The sequence below is a fragment of the Nyctibius grandis genome, chromosome 1 (genome assembly GCF_013368605.1).
Source record: "Nyctibius grandis isolate bNycGra1 chromosome 1, bNycGra1.pri, whole genome shotgun sequence".
Classification (NCBI taxonomy): domain Eukaryota; kingdom Metazoa; phylum Chordata; class Aves; order Nyctibiiformes; family Nyctibiidae; genus Nyctibius; species Nyctibius grandis.
The window spans coordinates 47,004,945-47,023,086 of NC_090658.1; the positions used below are offsets into that span (position 1 = coordinate 47,004,945).

At 37.3% G+C, this 18,142-nt stretch overlaps 1 protein-coding gene across 1 annotated transcript in view; it reads right to left on the bottom strand.

Annotated features, from left to right (window-relative positions):
• Nucleotides 1–1,249: 1,249 nt before the first annotated feature.
• ABCB10 (ATP binding cassette subfamily B member 10) overlaps nt 1,250–18,142 on the bottom strand; it is a 28,263-nt gene continuing 11,370 nt past the window's right edge. Inside the window, exons 3-13 of the mRNA XM_068395965.1 lie at nt 17,790–17,992; nt 15,987–16,121; nt 14,196–14,342; nt 13,268–13,403; nt 10,704–10,799; nt 7,248–7,457; nt 6,883–6,962; nt 5,362–5,542; nt 5,073–5,116; nt 3,520–3,554; nt 1,250–2,912 (exon numbers count right to left, since the gene is read on the bottom strand). Coding sequence (XP_068252066.1) covers nt 2,630–2,912; nt 3,520–3,554; nt 5,073–5,116; nt 5,362–5,542; nt 6,883–6,962; nt 7,248–7,457; nt 10,704–10,799; nt 13,268–13,403; nt 14,196–14,342; nt 15,987–16,121; nt 17,790–17,992 — 1,550 coding nt within the window. The 3' untranslated portion in view covers nt 1,250–2,629. The remainder of the gene's footprint in view (nt 2,913–3,519; nt 3,555–5,072; nt 5,117–5,361; nt 5,543–6,882; nt 6,963–7,247; nt 7,458–10,703; nt 10,800–13,267; nt 13,404–14,195; nt 14,343–15,986; nt 16,122–17,789; nt 17,993–18,142) is intronic.

The following is an 18,142-nucleotide window of genomic DNA, read 5'->3' on the forward strand; positions in this document are numbered from 1 at the left end:
TTAATTACATTTATTTTTGAATGTCTGGGAAATCATCTTTACTATTTATCTATACAGAGGTGATATGTTTATGCCAAAGTTGAACACTAGTGTGTGCGGCATAAAAGAGAGATGGTCTTATATAATTGCTGCACCAGGGCTACAAGGACACTTTGAAACCTCTACCAGTTCTGAGTAAGGTCTGGCCTTTCCTTCAGGAAATGTTCGGTAAGTTTAATTTGACTTAAATTGTATTTAACTGCGATCAAAAGCATTTCTGAGTACCTTTCGGCCTTTGGAATACGCTAGGAGTAGCACAGCTGTGTTTGAGCTGTTAATACAGTTCCTCATGGAACTGAACCTCTTCCTACTAACAGTAGCGTAAACAAATCAAATAGCAGATATACAGTACTGCTAAAACCTGAAGGGGGCCGTGATGGAAAATACAGTCAGAAAGTGGAAAAAAGTTTGGTTTATGCTTCTTTCTGATGCACAGATACTCTCACATTATGTCTTTCTTCCACTGCGTGGCCGCTTTTTGCCCTATGGACCATGCTACACAAGGCAGCAGCATGAAGTCATGGTCCTTGGCAAAAGACACCTATCAGGATTGTTAGAGATACACCAACAGTTTCCACCTGAGACAGGAAGGTCTTCAACCCTTCACAAAAAAATGCAATACTTGAATTTTTCTCTTTCTCACACCTTTTTCCTCATTAAGCTACTAGGGCTCCTACAGTTCAAAATGCAACCATATCCAGTGTTGACTAGCTCTGCTGTGGAAGTATACAGCATGCCATGTGCACACATCACATACGTCGTAGGTGTGTAAACCACAAATCTGAAAATGTTCAGCAAAGCTTTCTACTTGCAGATTACTAAGAAACTTCATTTTCTCACCTTGTTGAGGTCTGTGGTTTGTTCCAAGGAGTATTTTGAGTGGTTCTAACCTGAATAAAGTCTTTTATCCAATGTAGCTGTTATAACAGACATTCATCTTTCTGTGCACTGGAGTTTTTCTGTAGCTTTTCACACTTTTCTGTAAACTGCAACACCTGCCGGAATAACTAAAGAACAAAAGACATAAAACAGTCATTCAGTTCTGCTGCAAGTAATTCCTGTAACCTGTGTAAACATGTGAATAAAAGGGCTCGTTGCATTTCACATAAGGAGAGATTACACGAGTAAAGATTAAAGTTCAGGCCCCTCTAAATACATTATAAAGAGAATAATTGTTAGTCAACACTGAAACTAAACATTGGGCCAGTGGTATTTTTGGAAGATCTTTAATACAATATCTGCTTTTAGTAAAACTATATCACAAGATAAAATTACATCTGGATGTAATTTTGTTTTCATTCCTTAGCACAGGGATCTCTAGCGTTTTCACTATGTTCCACAAAGTGCCATTAATGGCACAGTAGATAAACATTTTAAGCTTGCCCAGCAATAGGTATTTCACCTATTGCCAATAAAGTTTTCCAGCAGTAAGTTTTCCCAGCATAGATGAGTTTTAATGTGACCTGGAAAGTTTCTAGCTTTTTAAAATTATCTTGTGGGCTTCTGCATCTTCAGAAAGTCTAGAAGATCCTGTGGGAAGCGATTCTTAAATCAGAAACATGAAGCCTGCTCTTTACTGCCAAATATACCCTCCTGCAGTTATTCAAATTAATGCAATGCAATTATTTTACTAGTTGTCTTTGAGAAAGTAGTTTACTAGTTGTCCCTATTAAGGTAGTTAGGCAAAATCCAGGATTTCTATGAATGAAACTTTAAGTAACGATAAAAAAACCTTACATATGCCTTAAAGAAGGACAAAAACTTACGTATGTAAGAGCATGTTCTTGTGGACGTCATCTTAGAAGGGAAATGAAACTAAAGAACTGGGAAAATAGACAAGGGAAGAAAATGCATGCAAATTTTATATTTTCCTATGCTCACTTAAGATACTAATATCCTAATACACTCCCTTTGTCCTTATGTAAAGTCAGTTAGGTTTTTTGTTTGGTTGCTGCTTCTGTTGAGTTTGTGTTTGTTTGTTTTTTAAAGAACTTTCCTCCAACTCATGCTTCCATACTGTCTAAAATGTGTTCTCAATCTGTAATTCTCTACAGTAACTGTAGATGGTGATCATAATCAACTTTTACATTTCAGAACAAATGGCAACTGAAAGCACAGTGCAGTAGAAGTCAGACAGAACTCTCAGAGTACATCAGTGTCATTCATTTTTGAATTGCAGCATTTTAAGACTACTGACAAGCAGAGAAAGCAAAAGTTCCTTGAAAAGGGAAGAGACAGTAATATGAAAATTATAAGATTGTCATTTAATTACCCTTAAAATACTGAACTTACTTGAGAATGCAGTACATCATCATACAGTGCATTACAGCAAACAATTCTAAATGGTCTCAATTAACATAACACAAAGCAGAAAAATCTATACACCGAAATTATCTCAATGTGATAGACATTTTAAAAAATTGCAATAATTATTAAAAAGCTTTCAATAAAAAGTTTAAACACATTTAAGTTTCAAAAGAATATTTTGTACATTTTGGAAAAATATAACATTTACTTTACATAGCTGAAACATAAGTTATATTCTTTGTAGTTTGTAAGCTTCCATTATTCATACATTCTCTCATACATTTTATTTTAATACATCTTTTTCTCTGGATTGTAAATCTAATGCAAAAGTATCACTATTCTGAAGAAAAGCTTGTTTCTGCATTAGTTTCCTGAAAAGTCCATTTGGATTGGCAAGTAGTTCCTCATGTTTTCCACATTCAAGAATTTTACCCTGGCCAAGGACTGCAACAAAATCAGCATTCTGAATAGTAGACAGACGATGAGCAATAATTAGGACTGTTCTCCCTTCCATCAGCCGGTCCAGAGCTTCTTGCACTAGATACTCATTTTCAGCATCCAAAGCACTAGTAAGAAATGGGAAGCAGGAAGGGGAGAGAGGAGGATATTTGTTATTTTAAGACAGGTTAGTTTTGTATGCATTAGGCTTATTTTGCTAAAACTGCAAACCCTTGCTGTTGTTGGTGAAGGTGAACCAATGGAACTGCAGGAAAGTTTCGTGAATATGCTTAGTGCACACATCCGAGTTATAGGCACTCATATTATTTGCATTCTCATATGCAAAAATATGCATGAATATATAACACTAAATTAATTGAGAAAATTAAGTTATACTGCAGTATAATCATCTCTCTTTTACACTAAGATCTTCATTTAAACTAAAGATACAAAAAAGCTTTAAGTAGATGTTTCGAAACGAAGTTACATATTGCAAATATAACTCCATACAAAATTACAACACAGTGTACCAGCTATCCTTTCCACTTTGCATAAACAGCTTTTATCGCAGGTCTCCTAACCAACTGACACGTTCTAGAAAGCACATTCTTTTTGCGGGTAGAGAAAAATAAGGGGCTAGATAATTTGTGCAAGGGCATGCAGAGAAAGAAAGAGAGAACACCTCCCAAATCTCAGTTTTACAGATAGATCATTTCTATTTTTTTTCTTTCTTACCTTGTTGCTTCATCTAACAGAAGAATTTTAGGATTCTGAAGAAGAAAGTAAAATTGGTTATAACAACAATTAGACAAGATCTGAATATTTATATAAATAGGGAACAGGATTCATACAGCTTAAAACTCCAAGTAAATGTACTTATCAAAAGAACTGAGTGTCATTCAAAGCATTACTTTTAAGAAGTCTGAATGCTAGGAGGACAAAACAGAAACAACACTCTCTCATCTTCAAATTTTGCAAACCAGAGTAACAGAACACTATTACCTGATCACTATTTGGAAGATGCAAACTAAAGGTGGGAGATGATTTTTAATGCATACTTGGCAGCAATGGGGTCAAAAGTTCAGTTTCCTATTTACTGCTCTTATGTGGATCTTTCACAGAGGCTCAGCTACCCTCTGCTTGCAGTCAGTCTGCTATATATAACCGTCTAGTAACAAAAAACAACAAAAACCTACCAACAAGCCGTATTTCACCCACAGATGAAATACGCAGTACTTAAGAACTAGCATTTAAGAACTCTTCCCAATTAAATAAAAAATTTTAAAAAGGCATCAGCACTCAAATCCCTAAGAAGCGTCTTCTGAATTACAGTACATAATCCAAACCTGCTTGATGAAGCTGACAGTAAAAGCTTCAGACTGTAGCTGGAAGAAAAGGGACTCCACTGCACCCCCAATCACATATATATCAACTACTCATTTATTTTTAAAAACTTTTTTTTTCCAAAATAAAATTTCTACTCCCGTGAACTGTACTCAACATGAAATGCAATCAGCTTTTCAGCATTCATGGTAAAAGAGAACTGGTATAATGAAAAATTCCCAGTAATCTAGCAGAACTGGGCATACTAGGATGCTATAAAGACCCATGCAGCTTAATGTGAATGTAAGCTGGATTCAGCAAGGCTGAAAACTTCCAGCTGAGCATCAGCCACGAAGTGGCTCCCTGTGAGGCCCCATGGCTGTCCCTGAACCAAACTCCTCATCCTTCTGATCCTCAGCAGCCTCCTCAAATTGTGCAGCATAGAGCCTGCCCTAAAGCTAGACCCATGCCAACCTTTGAAGAAAAAAATGACACAACATTGGGCCTGAAATAGTATCTTGTCCCAAATCCAGCCAAGCTCCCCTCAAAGCCAAGACAGGGCATCTATAGTGCTAGTAAGCTGCAACCCAGAAAAATCAATCCATGAATGACAGAGATCTGAACACAGAGACAGAAGTGTCATATATGAGTTTACTAGCACCACATTCTTAAAGTCTTCCTTCATCCTTGACCTGGTCTTATGAAGGTGAGCCATTATACAATGATCTACCATCAGTCTTGGCAAGAACTATCAAAAAACATGACTGAAAGATAGGAAGAAGCACTTACATAAGTAAATTCTCTAGTTAAACCACTCATCCCTTTCAAACTTCCTCATTAATGTAAAAGATACAATTTTCTTTTAAAAAATATTTTTCCACCTCTCCCATTGAAAGACCTCCTCCTTTTTAACCCTTCCCACCTCCCCACAAAGTAATTAAATAGCTATTTGGGTGCTAGCTTACCTTGAGCAAAGCTCGAGCAATTGCAATTCGTTGCTTCTGTCCACCTGGGGGGAAAAGCTCAGTGAATTGAAATAGGAAAACAGGTGTGAAGTAATTTTAACTGAATGCCTGGGCTGAGCAGAATTAGGCACATGTACTTTAGGGGGTGAATGGAGATGAAGGAGGGATTTTTTTTAATACTTATGGCAGGTTTTGACTTGGAGAAAAAAAACTGATAACAAAAAAGAATAGAATTTTTACTTCACTCTATAGCATCAAGATTTTTAAAATAAGCAATATAAAGATGTACCTGAAAGCAGAATGCCTTTTTCTCCTACTACAGTGTCAAACCCTTTTGGAAAATCTCTGATAAAACTAGCAGCATTAGCTATTTCAGCAACTTTCTGAATCTCCTCTGCAGTTACAGTAGAAGGATCCTCTGCACCATAGGCAATATTTTCAGCAATAGAACAGGAGAACAGAATTGGTTCCTAATAAATTCAAAAACATAACTAATATGGTAGATCTGTAATTACATGCAGGTATTGTCTACATCTCAAATCACATAAATCCCACTTACAAGACCCAGCATTATTTTCTTTTATATCCATACAAAAGAATATGTAAGCTACAGTTAATTGAATTAAAAACAAACAAATAAAAAAACCTCTTCTAACACCAAAATGGGCAGTGAAAACCAATTAAAAAATAAGTTGCTTTTTTAACTGACAAAACATAACATAACCCTCAATTCCTAATATTTGAAGAAGAGTTCAGAAAGAGCTATTCATCCAAACATCTGAAAACTCCCTTTGTACTTCACTACGTATGATAATTCTTCTCTTAATCTCTACACAGATTTCATGGCATTTTGTGTATTTGATTTATATTAAAGCTTAAAACAGAGAAGAGGACTGACTGGCAGATAGGACAAGTGATGTACAATGGGAAAATGTCTGAAACAAGGTAAGTCTGCCCTGTTTATAAAATAGAGACATGCTATAGCATGAATACTAGTATTAATCTCCTACTGGTAACTCAAGTGGCATACATACATTCAAAAGAAAAATGCTAATGTGCCCACGGGTAAATAATTTTTGCACAAAAGCTTTTGGTGGCATTATTACATAAAGTAGATGTTTTGAAATGCAACATATACCCAGTTATCCTTATTCTTTTAACCAGAACATCAGCCTAACAGTTAATTGCACTGTGAAGCATCTGGGGAGATGAGGGAAGGAATATACATATTTTAATTGGTCAAATAGTTTATTTTTAAAAGACCATTGAACATCTCTCTGTACTTCCAGAGTCTGGGGATTGCTAGGGAGAGGGCACTACAAGAGTAAGTGCCAACAGTGGTGTATTTTCATGCTTTCCTAATGGAACTGTGTTTGCCTGGAAACAACACAGAGCACAGAAGGTCAGTTTTCAAATGGTTCTGTAAAATATGATTGTGTGATTTCCATTAATACAAACTGTGATTAAATGTTAAGCTTTGTGTTACTTTCTTCAACAAATCATAGCAAACATCAAGATGGTCATACCTATACAATTTGCAACAATGTACTTTCCAGTCTCCACATGCAAGCTTTTCTTCTAAGCTAACACTTTGAATCTCTATGATTACATAAAAACAGACTACAGAATAGTGGGACTAGCTCTGAATACTTGTTTTTAGAATAAAGCATGCACAACAGCAGTTATGGTGAGATGGAGGGATTTCACTGAGAAGCAAGATTATATAGTTTTAAAAAGAAGAAAAGTGAGGCACAGCTAGTTGATCACACAAGATTATTTCATTTACTTAGAATTTTTTTTTCTTCCTTACCTGACTCACTGTTCCAATCTTTGCTCTGAACCACAGTGGATTTAACTGACGGATATCAAAGCCATCAACGGTGATAGTACCTTAAATTAAGAAACAATAAAGTCAAGTGTGTTTGACAAGTACTGGAAAGAGACAGAAAGAACAGTTGGGAACAACAGCCCCTGGGGAATCACATACTGGTGGATCAGAAATGCAAAGCTATGCAGGCACCACCACAAGGTAACCATACACCACAGAGGGAAGCACAGTGCATCAGTGGAATAGTCACATCAGGACCTCAAGCATAGGAACCCTGACTGTTTATAAGGTGTATCTGAGATGCATCGCATTATTTGTCACAAATGAGAGCGACACACAAAACATACCTGAAATAGGATCATACAGCCTCAGCAGAAGGGATACAATAGTCGATTTCCCTGTGCCACTTGGGCCAACCAGAGCCATAACAGAGCCAGCTGGAATGGAAAGGCTAAAATCTTTGAAAATCGATGTTTCTGGACGTGTTGGATATGCAAACTCAACATCCTTGAATTCCAAAGCACCTCTGAATGTGTCTTTCCCTAATGTGATTCCCTCTGTGTGACAAAGGATAAAACAGAGAAATGTGAACAGAAACAAAAGATCAACTCAGCCCTCCTAGATCTTGATTTACAGACACCCAACAGAAATATCTGTCTCCGTGTTAAACCTAGGGATGGCTGCAAGCCACAGTTCAGGACCACAGGGGTTATATTTCAGCCATGACTGAATCAGTGTGGTACACCACTCGTTCCTGAATGCAACTTCAGGTTGCTCACCAGCAGTTAACCTGTAGGCTACCTACAGCAAGAGGAAGAATTTCCATCTTGCTAAGACCTAACAACTAACAATGTTCACTTCTAGTATAATTATCTGAATTTTTAAAAATATTATAAACAATTTAAGTTTTGTCAATTAAGAGCAATGAAATAAAATGGCATTGTTAAAGGCCAAAGTCCTGTTGCCATAGAACAGATGCAAAAAGATAAACATTGCAAATCACTTACTACCCTTTCACCGAGCCACGGAAGTCACCTGAAACACCCTCCTCTTCCAACAAGAGCAGCTCCCTGTCCACTACCTGTTAAATGTGTAGCTTTTCAGCAAAGGCTGTCACTGGAATAAAGATGCTGCTAGATTTGTTGCATTAATGGCCATTTTTTTGATTTTTTTTTTTAAATGGAAAGTGTATTTAATAAATTCAGGACAATAGTGTATTCAAAGACCAGTCAGAGGCGTAACTCTAAGGCGACAGTTCACTGAAACTAGAATTTCAGTTTGTGAAATACCATAACAAACCATCATGAATGAACGATCGACAAAGTTAAATAAAACCAGCTTCCTTCTGGAGCACAGCATTTGATTTAAACAATTATCTTAAAAGAATATCAGTACTAGAAAAAGCTTATAAATAGGTAAGACAAAGAAACACAATTTCTTCAAGCCCTGTTAAATCTCAGCGACACATATCCATACAGAGCAAACTAATTGGACAGTGGTGCTGCATTCCCAAAGGACAGAGTCTCAATGATGAAGTTCCTACCACTTCTGTGAAAACTGGCAGCACCAGGACACCACCTGAGTAGTGCTTGTTCATGCTAAAGACATGCAACTCAAACCCCTTACTTCTTTTCAGATGCAGCACACGAGTAACCCCCAACCAGCCACAGCACATGGTAGCACATGCCCATGTTTGGTTAAACAGTAACTGTGGATAGGAAACACAGACATCCATCAGTAGCAACCAAGATTTCACTAGTCTTGCTGTTCCTAGAGCAAACAATTTATTTTGCTTTTCTTTTTCCCAGATTCCCTCCTCTTCTCCAGGCTTTCAGTTTAATGGTAGAAGCATAGAAATGGCAAAAGCAAGAGCATACAATTTCAGACTCCTTCCTTGACTTGAATCCATAGAAACACATACTGTAACTTGTTTGTTAGGTAAAAGCACAATGGTTTGTAAACCTCCCTTTGGAAAAAGAAATGTATTTGCTAAATCCTGTGCTAACAGCATAATCCTTACTGTTACCAAGGTAACAAGTGATTGCTTATCTTTATCTCAGTTCCAGTTATTGCACAGTCTATTCCATGGCCTGAAACACTGAAATCTACTGCAATACAGGAAGTCTGGTACCACAAGTCCTTCCTCTATATATTACTGTAAAAATATCTAAAAGCTATATACAGGATTGTGCTTGTTTCTTGTTTGGATCCTAGATACAGGAAAAAAGACATTATCATTTGTTCCTGAGATATTTCTTGTCACCAACAACAGCTGGCATTCCATGAAAATAAAACCTAAGTAGCCGAGAGTAGATGTTTCAGGTGGGTTTGGACAGTAGAGAAATAACCTCTTGGCTTTATTGTCTGGTGAGCCAGAAATCAACTGTAATTGTTTTTTGGAGACAAAGGTTTGTATCCTTTCCTATGTATTTAGTTTATACTGAAAGGAAACTTAATAGAAGCTTTCTGTAAGCCTATTCTACACAGATGTCTGAAACTTTGTCCGATTTATGTTTGGTTTATAAAATAAAGATTGTTTTCTGGGTGTCACTATTGGTGTAATTGAACAATTCAATGCTTTCAGTGGGAAGGACAACTTCTGCCCCAATACTACTGCTTACTCTGCACTGGGGCTACTGTAAAGATGACCACTGAAATAATCCAGATTAAAAAAAAAAAAAGAACACATCCAAATGATGATGAAATCAACAGTTGCACTAGATCTATGAAGGTCACAGCAAACTGCAGTGTGGCACTGGATAGGCAGTCATGGCCGGAAGTTCAAGACAGCTTCATTGCTAAAGACAAGAGTGTGTAGCTATCCCTTCATTAGCCAGTTGGTGGTTACCTTTCAAACAAATGTCTGCTATTCTAAATCTGCCTCCATCCATTGGAGACAATATTGTTACTTTTCACTGGCTATGTAAGTCTATGCACATTGAAAAGCATGCTACAGACAGCCTTGCAGCTGTGAAGAGAAATGAGACAAAGGCCAGATTGTGACTTGGGTGTCCATCAGATTAAGAACTCGAGGAATTCCAGAGCAGAGAGACAAAAGCAGAACAGGAATTTGAAGCACAGCATTTCAAAAGAACACCTCTGTTATCAACCAACTCAAAAGACAAAACTCTAGTCCCTTAAGCCAGAGCTCACTCAAAAAATCTGTTAGTTCTGTTGGACGTTCTTTTCTGACTCTTCCTCTTACAGCAGCCCTTATAAAGTCTCCCAATCAGAGGACTATACAAAACTTAGAGGGAAACGACAGTGTTGACAGCTCACCTGGACTCTGCTATATTGCGTTTCTCAACAACATACAGAGCTGGTGAAAACTCAATGTATGATTTTAGCTTAGTGGAATGTAGCTGATTAAATAAAACAGCAATTCACACAGAAAGTATCTTCTACAAGCAGCTCCTTCAACTACTTTGATGGAGACAGACAAATGCTGTTTAGACAAAATGTACTCAGTACTGGAGGGCGTTGTCTAGCTTCCGAACAATAAAGCTGTAACTAAGGTGTTGCTGGCAATATATTTTTATTTACTGTATTTAAATATTATTAAATATTCTGAATTAATTAACGCAAAAAACCCCACCAGATTTTCATCTTCTAAAATTTCTGATTAAAGGAAATCTTCATCATCTGTTTCATAGTTAGGAAAAGTCAGAATTACCACTGCCTCTAGTTTCTTTCATAAGAATGTAAGTTGGTACTACCTTTAACTATTACACACCCCTTTATGAAGTGCTGGTGACTAATAAGAGAAAAATCAACCTATGAACAATAACAAACCAAGGACCCACCGTTAAATGGAAGTTGGGGTTTCCTTTCAATAAGCTCCCATAGACGTCCACCAGCACCTAGTCCCTTCATTAGTTCAGAATAAAAGGAGCTTAGACCTAAACAAAAAGCAGGCCAGTATTATGCATCCATATGGAATGGAAGACATAGGAGACATTACATTTGTATTATACTTTTCATCACCAGCATTGAAGCATCAGACATGCAGGGGAGTTTTTACCCCAACAAACTATCAGATATGTTGATTTAAATCCTATCTAGTCTCATTTCAGAGCTACCAATAACCCTTATTGACCACTCCTGTTTACATCTGTAAAACAAATCATTCTGAAGAAAAAAATAGAAAAAGTTAATACATGTAAGCTTGCATATACTCAAAAGTAAAGCAACTCTTTTTCATTCATCTGTCAGGAGGAACAGCATCCTGCTTTAGAGAAATAGCCTTGCACACAACCAGCTATATTTTCAAAATCATTCAGTAGAATGGAGCACTCTGAACGCCCTTCTTTGTCAGACAGGGTTATACTACTATAGGAGAGGCTGGCTGAGTCAGCCACAGGGGAGGGAGGGCACAAAACCTAACGCTGAACTGACACTTGAAAAGCTATGTGGAGAATGGACAATGTAAAGAAATATGCCTCCCAGGTCAGCCTGCTTCAAATATTACTGGAGAAAGCAAAAGCTAAGGACAAGGCTTGCATATAGTACTGGGTCCCAGCTCTTAGCAGCTGTGTGAATCATCTTGGAGCTGGAGTGGCTGAAGGGCCTTCCAGCTGCAATAAACACAGAAACCAACCTAGAACCAAAAATGGAGTAAGACATAAATATAAAATGTCTTATTTCTTCATTTTTTGTATGTCTTTCAAAATAGAGTAACCAATTTCAAAATCTCTGAATTCCAACAGAATAAACTATTTTCACCTTAAAATGCCTATAGTCTTCAGTGATTTCAGGAGGGCAGAAAACCCAAGATATATTAAAATAGGTTTACTGGTTTATTCTTGCAGAGCAGCAGAGCAACAAGCCCAGCACAAGGTCATGAGTCTGTAAGTATAGACGGGGCATTTCATCATGCTGCTGCTGAGGACTATCCAAAAGCTTGCAACACAAGGTGCTAGCCATGGGGAGAAGCTGTCTGCTTGGAAAAAAGAGACAAAGCATCTACATCCTAGAGCAGGGCACAGGGGAGAAAGCATGAGCCTCACAGAGCACCTTGAAACTGAGACAGTGAGGTTGGCTGGCAAATTCACAACCACTCATAAAAAACCATTATATAATATGGACAGCAAATACGGATTACAAAATGTTTTTCATTTTCATAACTTGTGTTCAGTGTTTGGTAGAAAACACATCAAACTGTTACGGCAAAAAGGGGCAAAGTCCCAAATTACACGGTGAACTTCACGGTTCATTGCATGAACTCCTGTATGTATTGATGATGACATATACTAAGCAGACTTAGCACTTGGAAGATTTATATGCCTTGTAGGCATCAAGGAAGGCAGGCCTCTTGCAGCAAGACACCTTTACTTCAGAGTCTCCATAAGAATGGGCTCTGTGCAGAACTTCATTCTTCAATAATCTTAAGCAGAATTTAAAAATATGCTTTTATAGCAAATAGAAGTTAATTCAATGACATTTTATCAGTGCTTCTAACCTTATTTTTCATTTATTTAACATTACTTTGTCCCATCTTTTCAAAGTGCCAGGCATCTGTCTGTTGACCAAACTTGGATGATTTAAGCAGAGAAGAAAGGGTTTTGGTAGCTGGAATGGGTGCCACTGGAATTTTGATATTCAAGGGAGCAGGTTTTGTGAATTTTGCCCTCAGGCACATCTTTGTGCTTTCCACAATATCAGGCTTAGTCTTAGAAAAGAGGAGTACAGATGAGCTGCATTGCCCTGCCAGTCTATCAGAAATAACAGACTCATTTTAAAGAAGAACCCTTCCAATCAGTTGTCAAACTTCAAAGTACCTTATCTTCATTTTTGCCTGTATGCAGTAGTGAAGACTGCTCTGTCAAAAAGATGAACAGTTTGTTTCTGGGCCAGTAGATTACAGAGTCTGAGCTTCAAGGAGGAGTCAGTATGGAAAAACAAAAGGTTAGCACCAGAGTATAGTGTTCTGCTGGCACCTTGTTTACTCTTCCAGCTCAAGACACTCTATACTCAATTACAGCTAAATTTTACATGCCTTTCTAAATAGAGTATGTTTAACATAGACCCACATATTTTTAAAAAATAAAATACCAGTATTATTTCTTTACACAATATACCAAGTATCTTAATTTAGACCCAAAGAAAATTAAAATAATATGTATCTGCCACATAGACACATTGAAAAAAATAACCTCTGTATTCCTTTGGGAAAATGGAAGGCTTATATTAAGTTATAAATTATTATTTTCATTAACTCTTCAGAAAAAAAATTATGTATGATTTCTTGGGAAGATCTTTTGGAAGAGACTTTTTAAGAAAGCCAGATCTTTTAAGAGCTTCTTCCCTCCCGCCCCCATACTGACTGTAATGCTTTGAAGTGAAGAAAATCTAATTTCTCATTCCATACCTCCAATGCTTATTCCAACCCAGAAAGCATACATTAGGAAAGATGAGAGTTCACCAACTGTCATGTAGGCACTGCCCATTAGTAATCCTCCTTTGTATAAGACTGAGAGGACAATTAAGTTTCCAGAAAGGCCAGTCTAAGGAAAAAGAGGAAAAGGCAGATTTTGTCACATACATCTTAAACTTCATCCTCTAAAATGTTCTTTCAGTATTTTCCTTCTAAAAAAAGAATTCCTCTACTATGGGTATCTAGATTTTTAGAGGACTGAGTTAAATTTGAAGAAAACCAATTCTAAAGCAAACCAAGCCAACAGCCAGCCAGACATCCAGTGGCACTGCACTGTGCTATCCCACAAGCATTCAAAATGCAAGGAACTCTTTTTTTTTTTGTTATTTCCCCGAGGCGGAAAGGAACACCAAACATTATTCTCAACCATCATTAAAGGAGAAGAGTTGATAGCCTGCAGTTATGTTGCAGTTTTAGAATACTATTAAGCAAACTCACTGCAAGCTGTTATGGAAAAATGCAATCCCACTCTCCCTCCCTCACCTGCACACTCCCCAGCTTCCTTTGCATTGATGCTCATCTCATTTCATCAGGAAGCCAAACCTGTAAAACGCTGAGGGTGGGGGAAGGTTTCCACTGGTTTAGTTCCCTGAATAGGAGGTATGGGCTCAGATAAATAGTACCAAGCTATGGGGTGTGGGGCACAAATAGAGGCTTAAACTGGCTTTATTATACCACTGTATCTCGAGGTGCAGTTTCACAGCAATTTAGACTGATTTAAGTCCAGTCTTCCCACAGTTTCATGTAGGTTCAATTTACACTCAGTTCATTTATTTACACATTTATAAGTACCCTCATGAATTTTACATTAATTGACATTTGGCATAACATGGTTGGTTTACTTTCATCAAAATATACTTACTGCTCCAAAGAAGCCTGCCCGAGCTAGTGCCTCTTTTTTAGCCAGTTGTAGCACATAATCAACTTTATTCGTATACTTCTCCATTTCAGCCACTTCTTGCCCAAAAGCTCGAACTGTTCTTATGTTTCCAATACGCTCTTCAGCTAACTACATTAAAGCAAAGAACAAAACAAATACACACAGACACACAATTTGGAATGTTAATATTACAGAGCCTTTTGAAAGTTAAACCAATATCACTACACCAATCTCCAAAGACATTCCTTTGGATACCACTAGAAAATTTCTCATGCCCTCCTCCTCCTACTGCCCCCATTCCTTTTTTGTTTCTTTTTTTTAATTCTAGTAAGTTAAAAGTAAACTGCGTGCCCAGGCAGTTTAAAAAGAACTTCAAGATTGCCTTAAGTGCTAGCAGAGAAAGAAAAATGTAAAAGTAGGGTTAAAAAAAACCCCTTAATTTGATGTGAACAACATACATAAGAAAATTACTAATCACAATAGCTTGCAATAACAATGTGGGGAGGGGAAAAATAAAAAATATTCTATTCTGCACTAAATCATACAAGAAAGCCTGCAGTTATTTCCTGAAATAGTTCCACTCATTTCATCAAAGCAACACTGGGAATTTATTTAGCTCAACTACTAATGTCCCATTTCAACTCAGTATTTTATTTTAACTTCTAAATAGAGAAGTATTAATTCTAAAATTACCTGAATTGTAACCAATTAGACGAAGTTGTTAATAGACACTGTGATGGTCTTACAAAAAACAAGGCCCCCTTTTGTGAGTAAAAATATTATATAAAAATAGACTTCTCATTCCTCCATCTCCCATTGAACCTGAAAATCTGAATGGAACACTGAAATTGCTTGTTCATGTGAAGTCCCACACCTGGTTTACAAAGGCATGAGCTTTCCTTCAACACAGGATGAGGAAAGATAAAACAGAAAAGGGCTAATCTTCCTTCCGCACAGTCAATTTGCAGAAGTCCTACAAAGGACATCACAAGTTTAAAACAGCTGACAGCTGTGGCTATTTTAACTAGATCTTTCCTAACTATATTTCTGTGCTTTTTAATCATGTTTCCTCACCCTCAGCCTGTGAGGAAAAGGTCACTATCACTACTATTCTCTGATTGATAGCACTTTGCAATATTTCAGTGCAACCAGCAAACACAATGAAGGCCCCTCTGCAACAGCCTCTGTAGAAACAACAGCTTCTTCTACTTTCCTCCCAAATATCTGGGTACGTGCTGAGATGCCGAAAAAAAAATAAGAAATGTCAAGCCTCATAAACATTACAGAGCTGACAATAAGGTCAAATGTCACGGATTCATTCCAGAGAAGGACTTGCTAGCAAAGTTTTCTTAAAAGATGGATCCATCTAGGATGCTTCTGATGGCTTCAAACCCATAACCATAGTCCAAGAAAAGTGTTTTTCAAACCCAGGTACCAAATTACACAGGACTTCATAAGTTGATATTTTTTTACACTCTCACACAGCTAAAGCCTAACCTCCTTATCCTTTCCTACATTTCCAAATTCTCCAGGCCTGGTACCTCCACTTTATATTGTTATGGACAACCAAAGCATGGTTGTTTTTGAGATCTATAAATAAGTGTTACTGACATTTACCTTTCATACTGTTCAGGTGCAAAACTACAGGCTCAGCATGGCTTAGGGCAATGAACAGCACAATTATCTTCAGAAGATCTGTAACTTCAGAGATATTAACCTAAATACACTACAGCAACTTTGAAGTTAACTAGAAAGCATCTGTTAAAAGATTACCTGTGTTGCTTCTGCAAGAGAATCTTGGGTCATTTTAGTAAGTTTTCGCAAGTATCTTCCATAAATCACAGCCAGGACAGCCAAAGGTGGCACAACGCTCAGAACAAATGCAGCAAGGGTAGGAGACACAAAAAACTAGAAGAAAAGGGTATGTGTCAGGGGTTAGTGTTCAGACTAAAAATAAGCACTGGAGTACTGAAGTGCAACTTCACTCACTAGAGTTTTCTAAAACTAGTAGGATTGTAATTTAGTGCTGCTATGCTTTCATTTATCATGTTTTATTTCTTCCAGGCAAAATATCCATTCCTCCACAGAATTTTGGATGTATCCCATGGTTAGAACAAAGGATTATAAGCAAAGCAGTCTGGATTTCATTTCTAGCTTTCTCACTGGTTCGCTGTGTGGTCTTAGCCAAGTATCTTAACCTGCCAGTAAACAGGCCTACAAAGAAATCACTTGGGGATGCTGGAAGACATAAGCTATCATATAGTTTCTAAAGCACTTTCACAACTTTTAAATAGATGGTGTAATACAGAAAGTTTGAGAAATATTGTACACTACTTCCAGGTAACCGACGAACAGATGGAGTCACCAGTGCTCCCTTGCACCAACAAATGTTCATAACCTGGAATAATGGATTTAATTTACTGTTGCAAAACCTTATCACTCATAACAATCATCATCAAAGCTCCTAAATAGGTTCTTTTCATAAGATTTATTGAAATTAGATCTAATGTGTTTTCATTTCATCTTGCTTTCTGTATTAAAAACAAAAATCTCCAGAAAAAATTCACAATTGACTTAATTGATAGGCTTTATAATTATTTCATAATAATCTCTTCTTTCTGGGCAAGCTTTTATAGTCCATCTTCTAATATTGTATCATGGCAGGGTTTCTGAGCAGAATGCCTCATATAAAGTTATTCCATTTAATCTATGGTAAGATAAACCTTAGACTCTATTTTCTTAGGTAAGTACAGAAAGCCATAATTCTTATCAGTGACAAAGTATTAAAGCTTTAAAGCTTCATAGTGGAAACTCTTAACAGTTTCTAATAACATCAATATTGGAAGTTTATTTTTATGAGGAGACTTTTTGCTACCTGTTTTTAACTCCAGGTAGACAGAAGAAATTACCACACCTTCATTTAAGATAACTGCCACCAACGTATCTTTTCTCAGATAAGCACAACAAAATTAATGCCACAAAATACATCAAGGGAAGTCAGATTCTTATGTAACCCAACTGACCACCAAGTAATATTAACTGATGCACTGCACTGAAGCCTTCATTAACATGCTTCCTACGTATATTCTTTACTGACAGACTAAAGCAGAAAGACTAACACTTGCAAAAATCCTCAGCAGTAATTTGATATTCAGTGCTGTCTTTGCTCACCTAGGCCTTAACCAGAATCAACCAGCTTCAATGACTTTTACATCAGGCCCTTCACACCCTATTTTACCTACAGACATGGGAACATCATCACTGATTTTATTATCATCTTCAGTAAGAACAGAGTTAAGCTATTTGCCTACTATACTTTGCTTGATAAATTTGGGCAGCAACAGTTGTTCATTTCAAACCTTCACTCTCCATATTTTGGCTTGTGAGCAAACATCAAGTGGCACATCATCTATTGCAATCCAGTACGTAAAAGTTATTGTAGATAACCAGTGACATACACTTGTATCCAAGAACATACAACAGTTTCTGGACTGAATCACATTCACACATTACCTAACAGAACTGAAACAAACTTGAAACTACAAGAAGTGACAAGCAGAGAACAGACCACCATACCATCATTCCAACCCCCACAGATGCTTGCGCTCCTGCCCTGAGCCCATCAGAAAGGTTTTCAGTCACTGAACGGCCCAAGAGGGCTGTATCTGAAGATAAGCGGTTTATCAGCTCTCCTGTTCTGGTCTTGTCAAAGAAAGCGGTTTCTTGCTTCAGAATAGAGGAGAACATGGTTGTTCTCAAACGTTTCACAATTCTTTGTCCTGTCAGAAACAGAAGTCAGTCAAGCATGGCACAGAAGACTTTACACGGACACCGACAATATAAAAATCACAGAATTACGCAGCACTAAACAAGTCACATTACAGAATTTTAATATACCAGAAGAGAGTGAGCTTTAAGATGTCACGTAA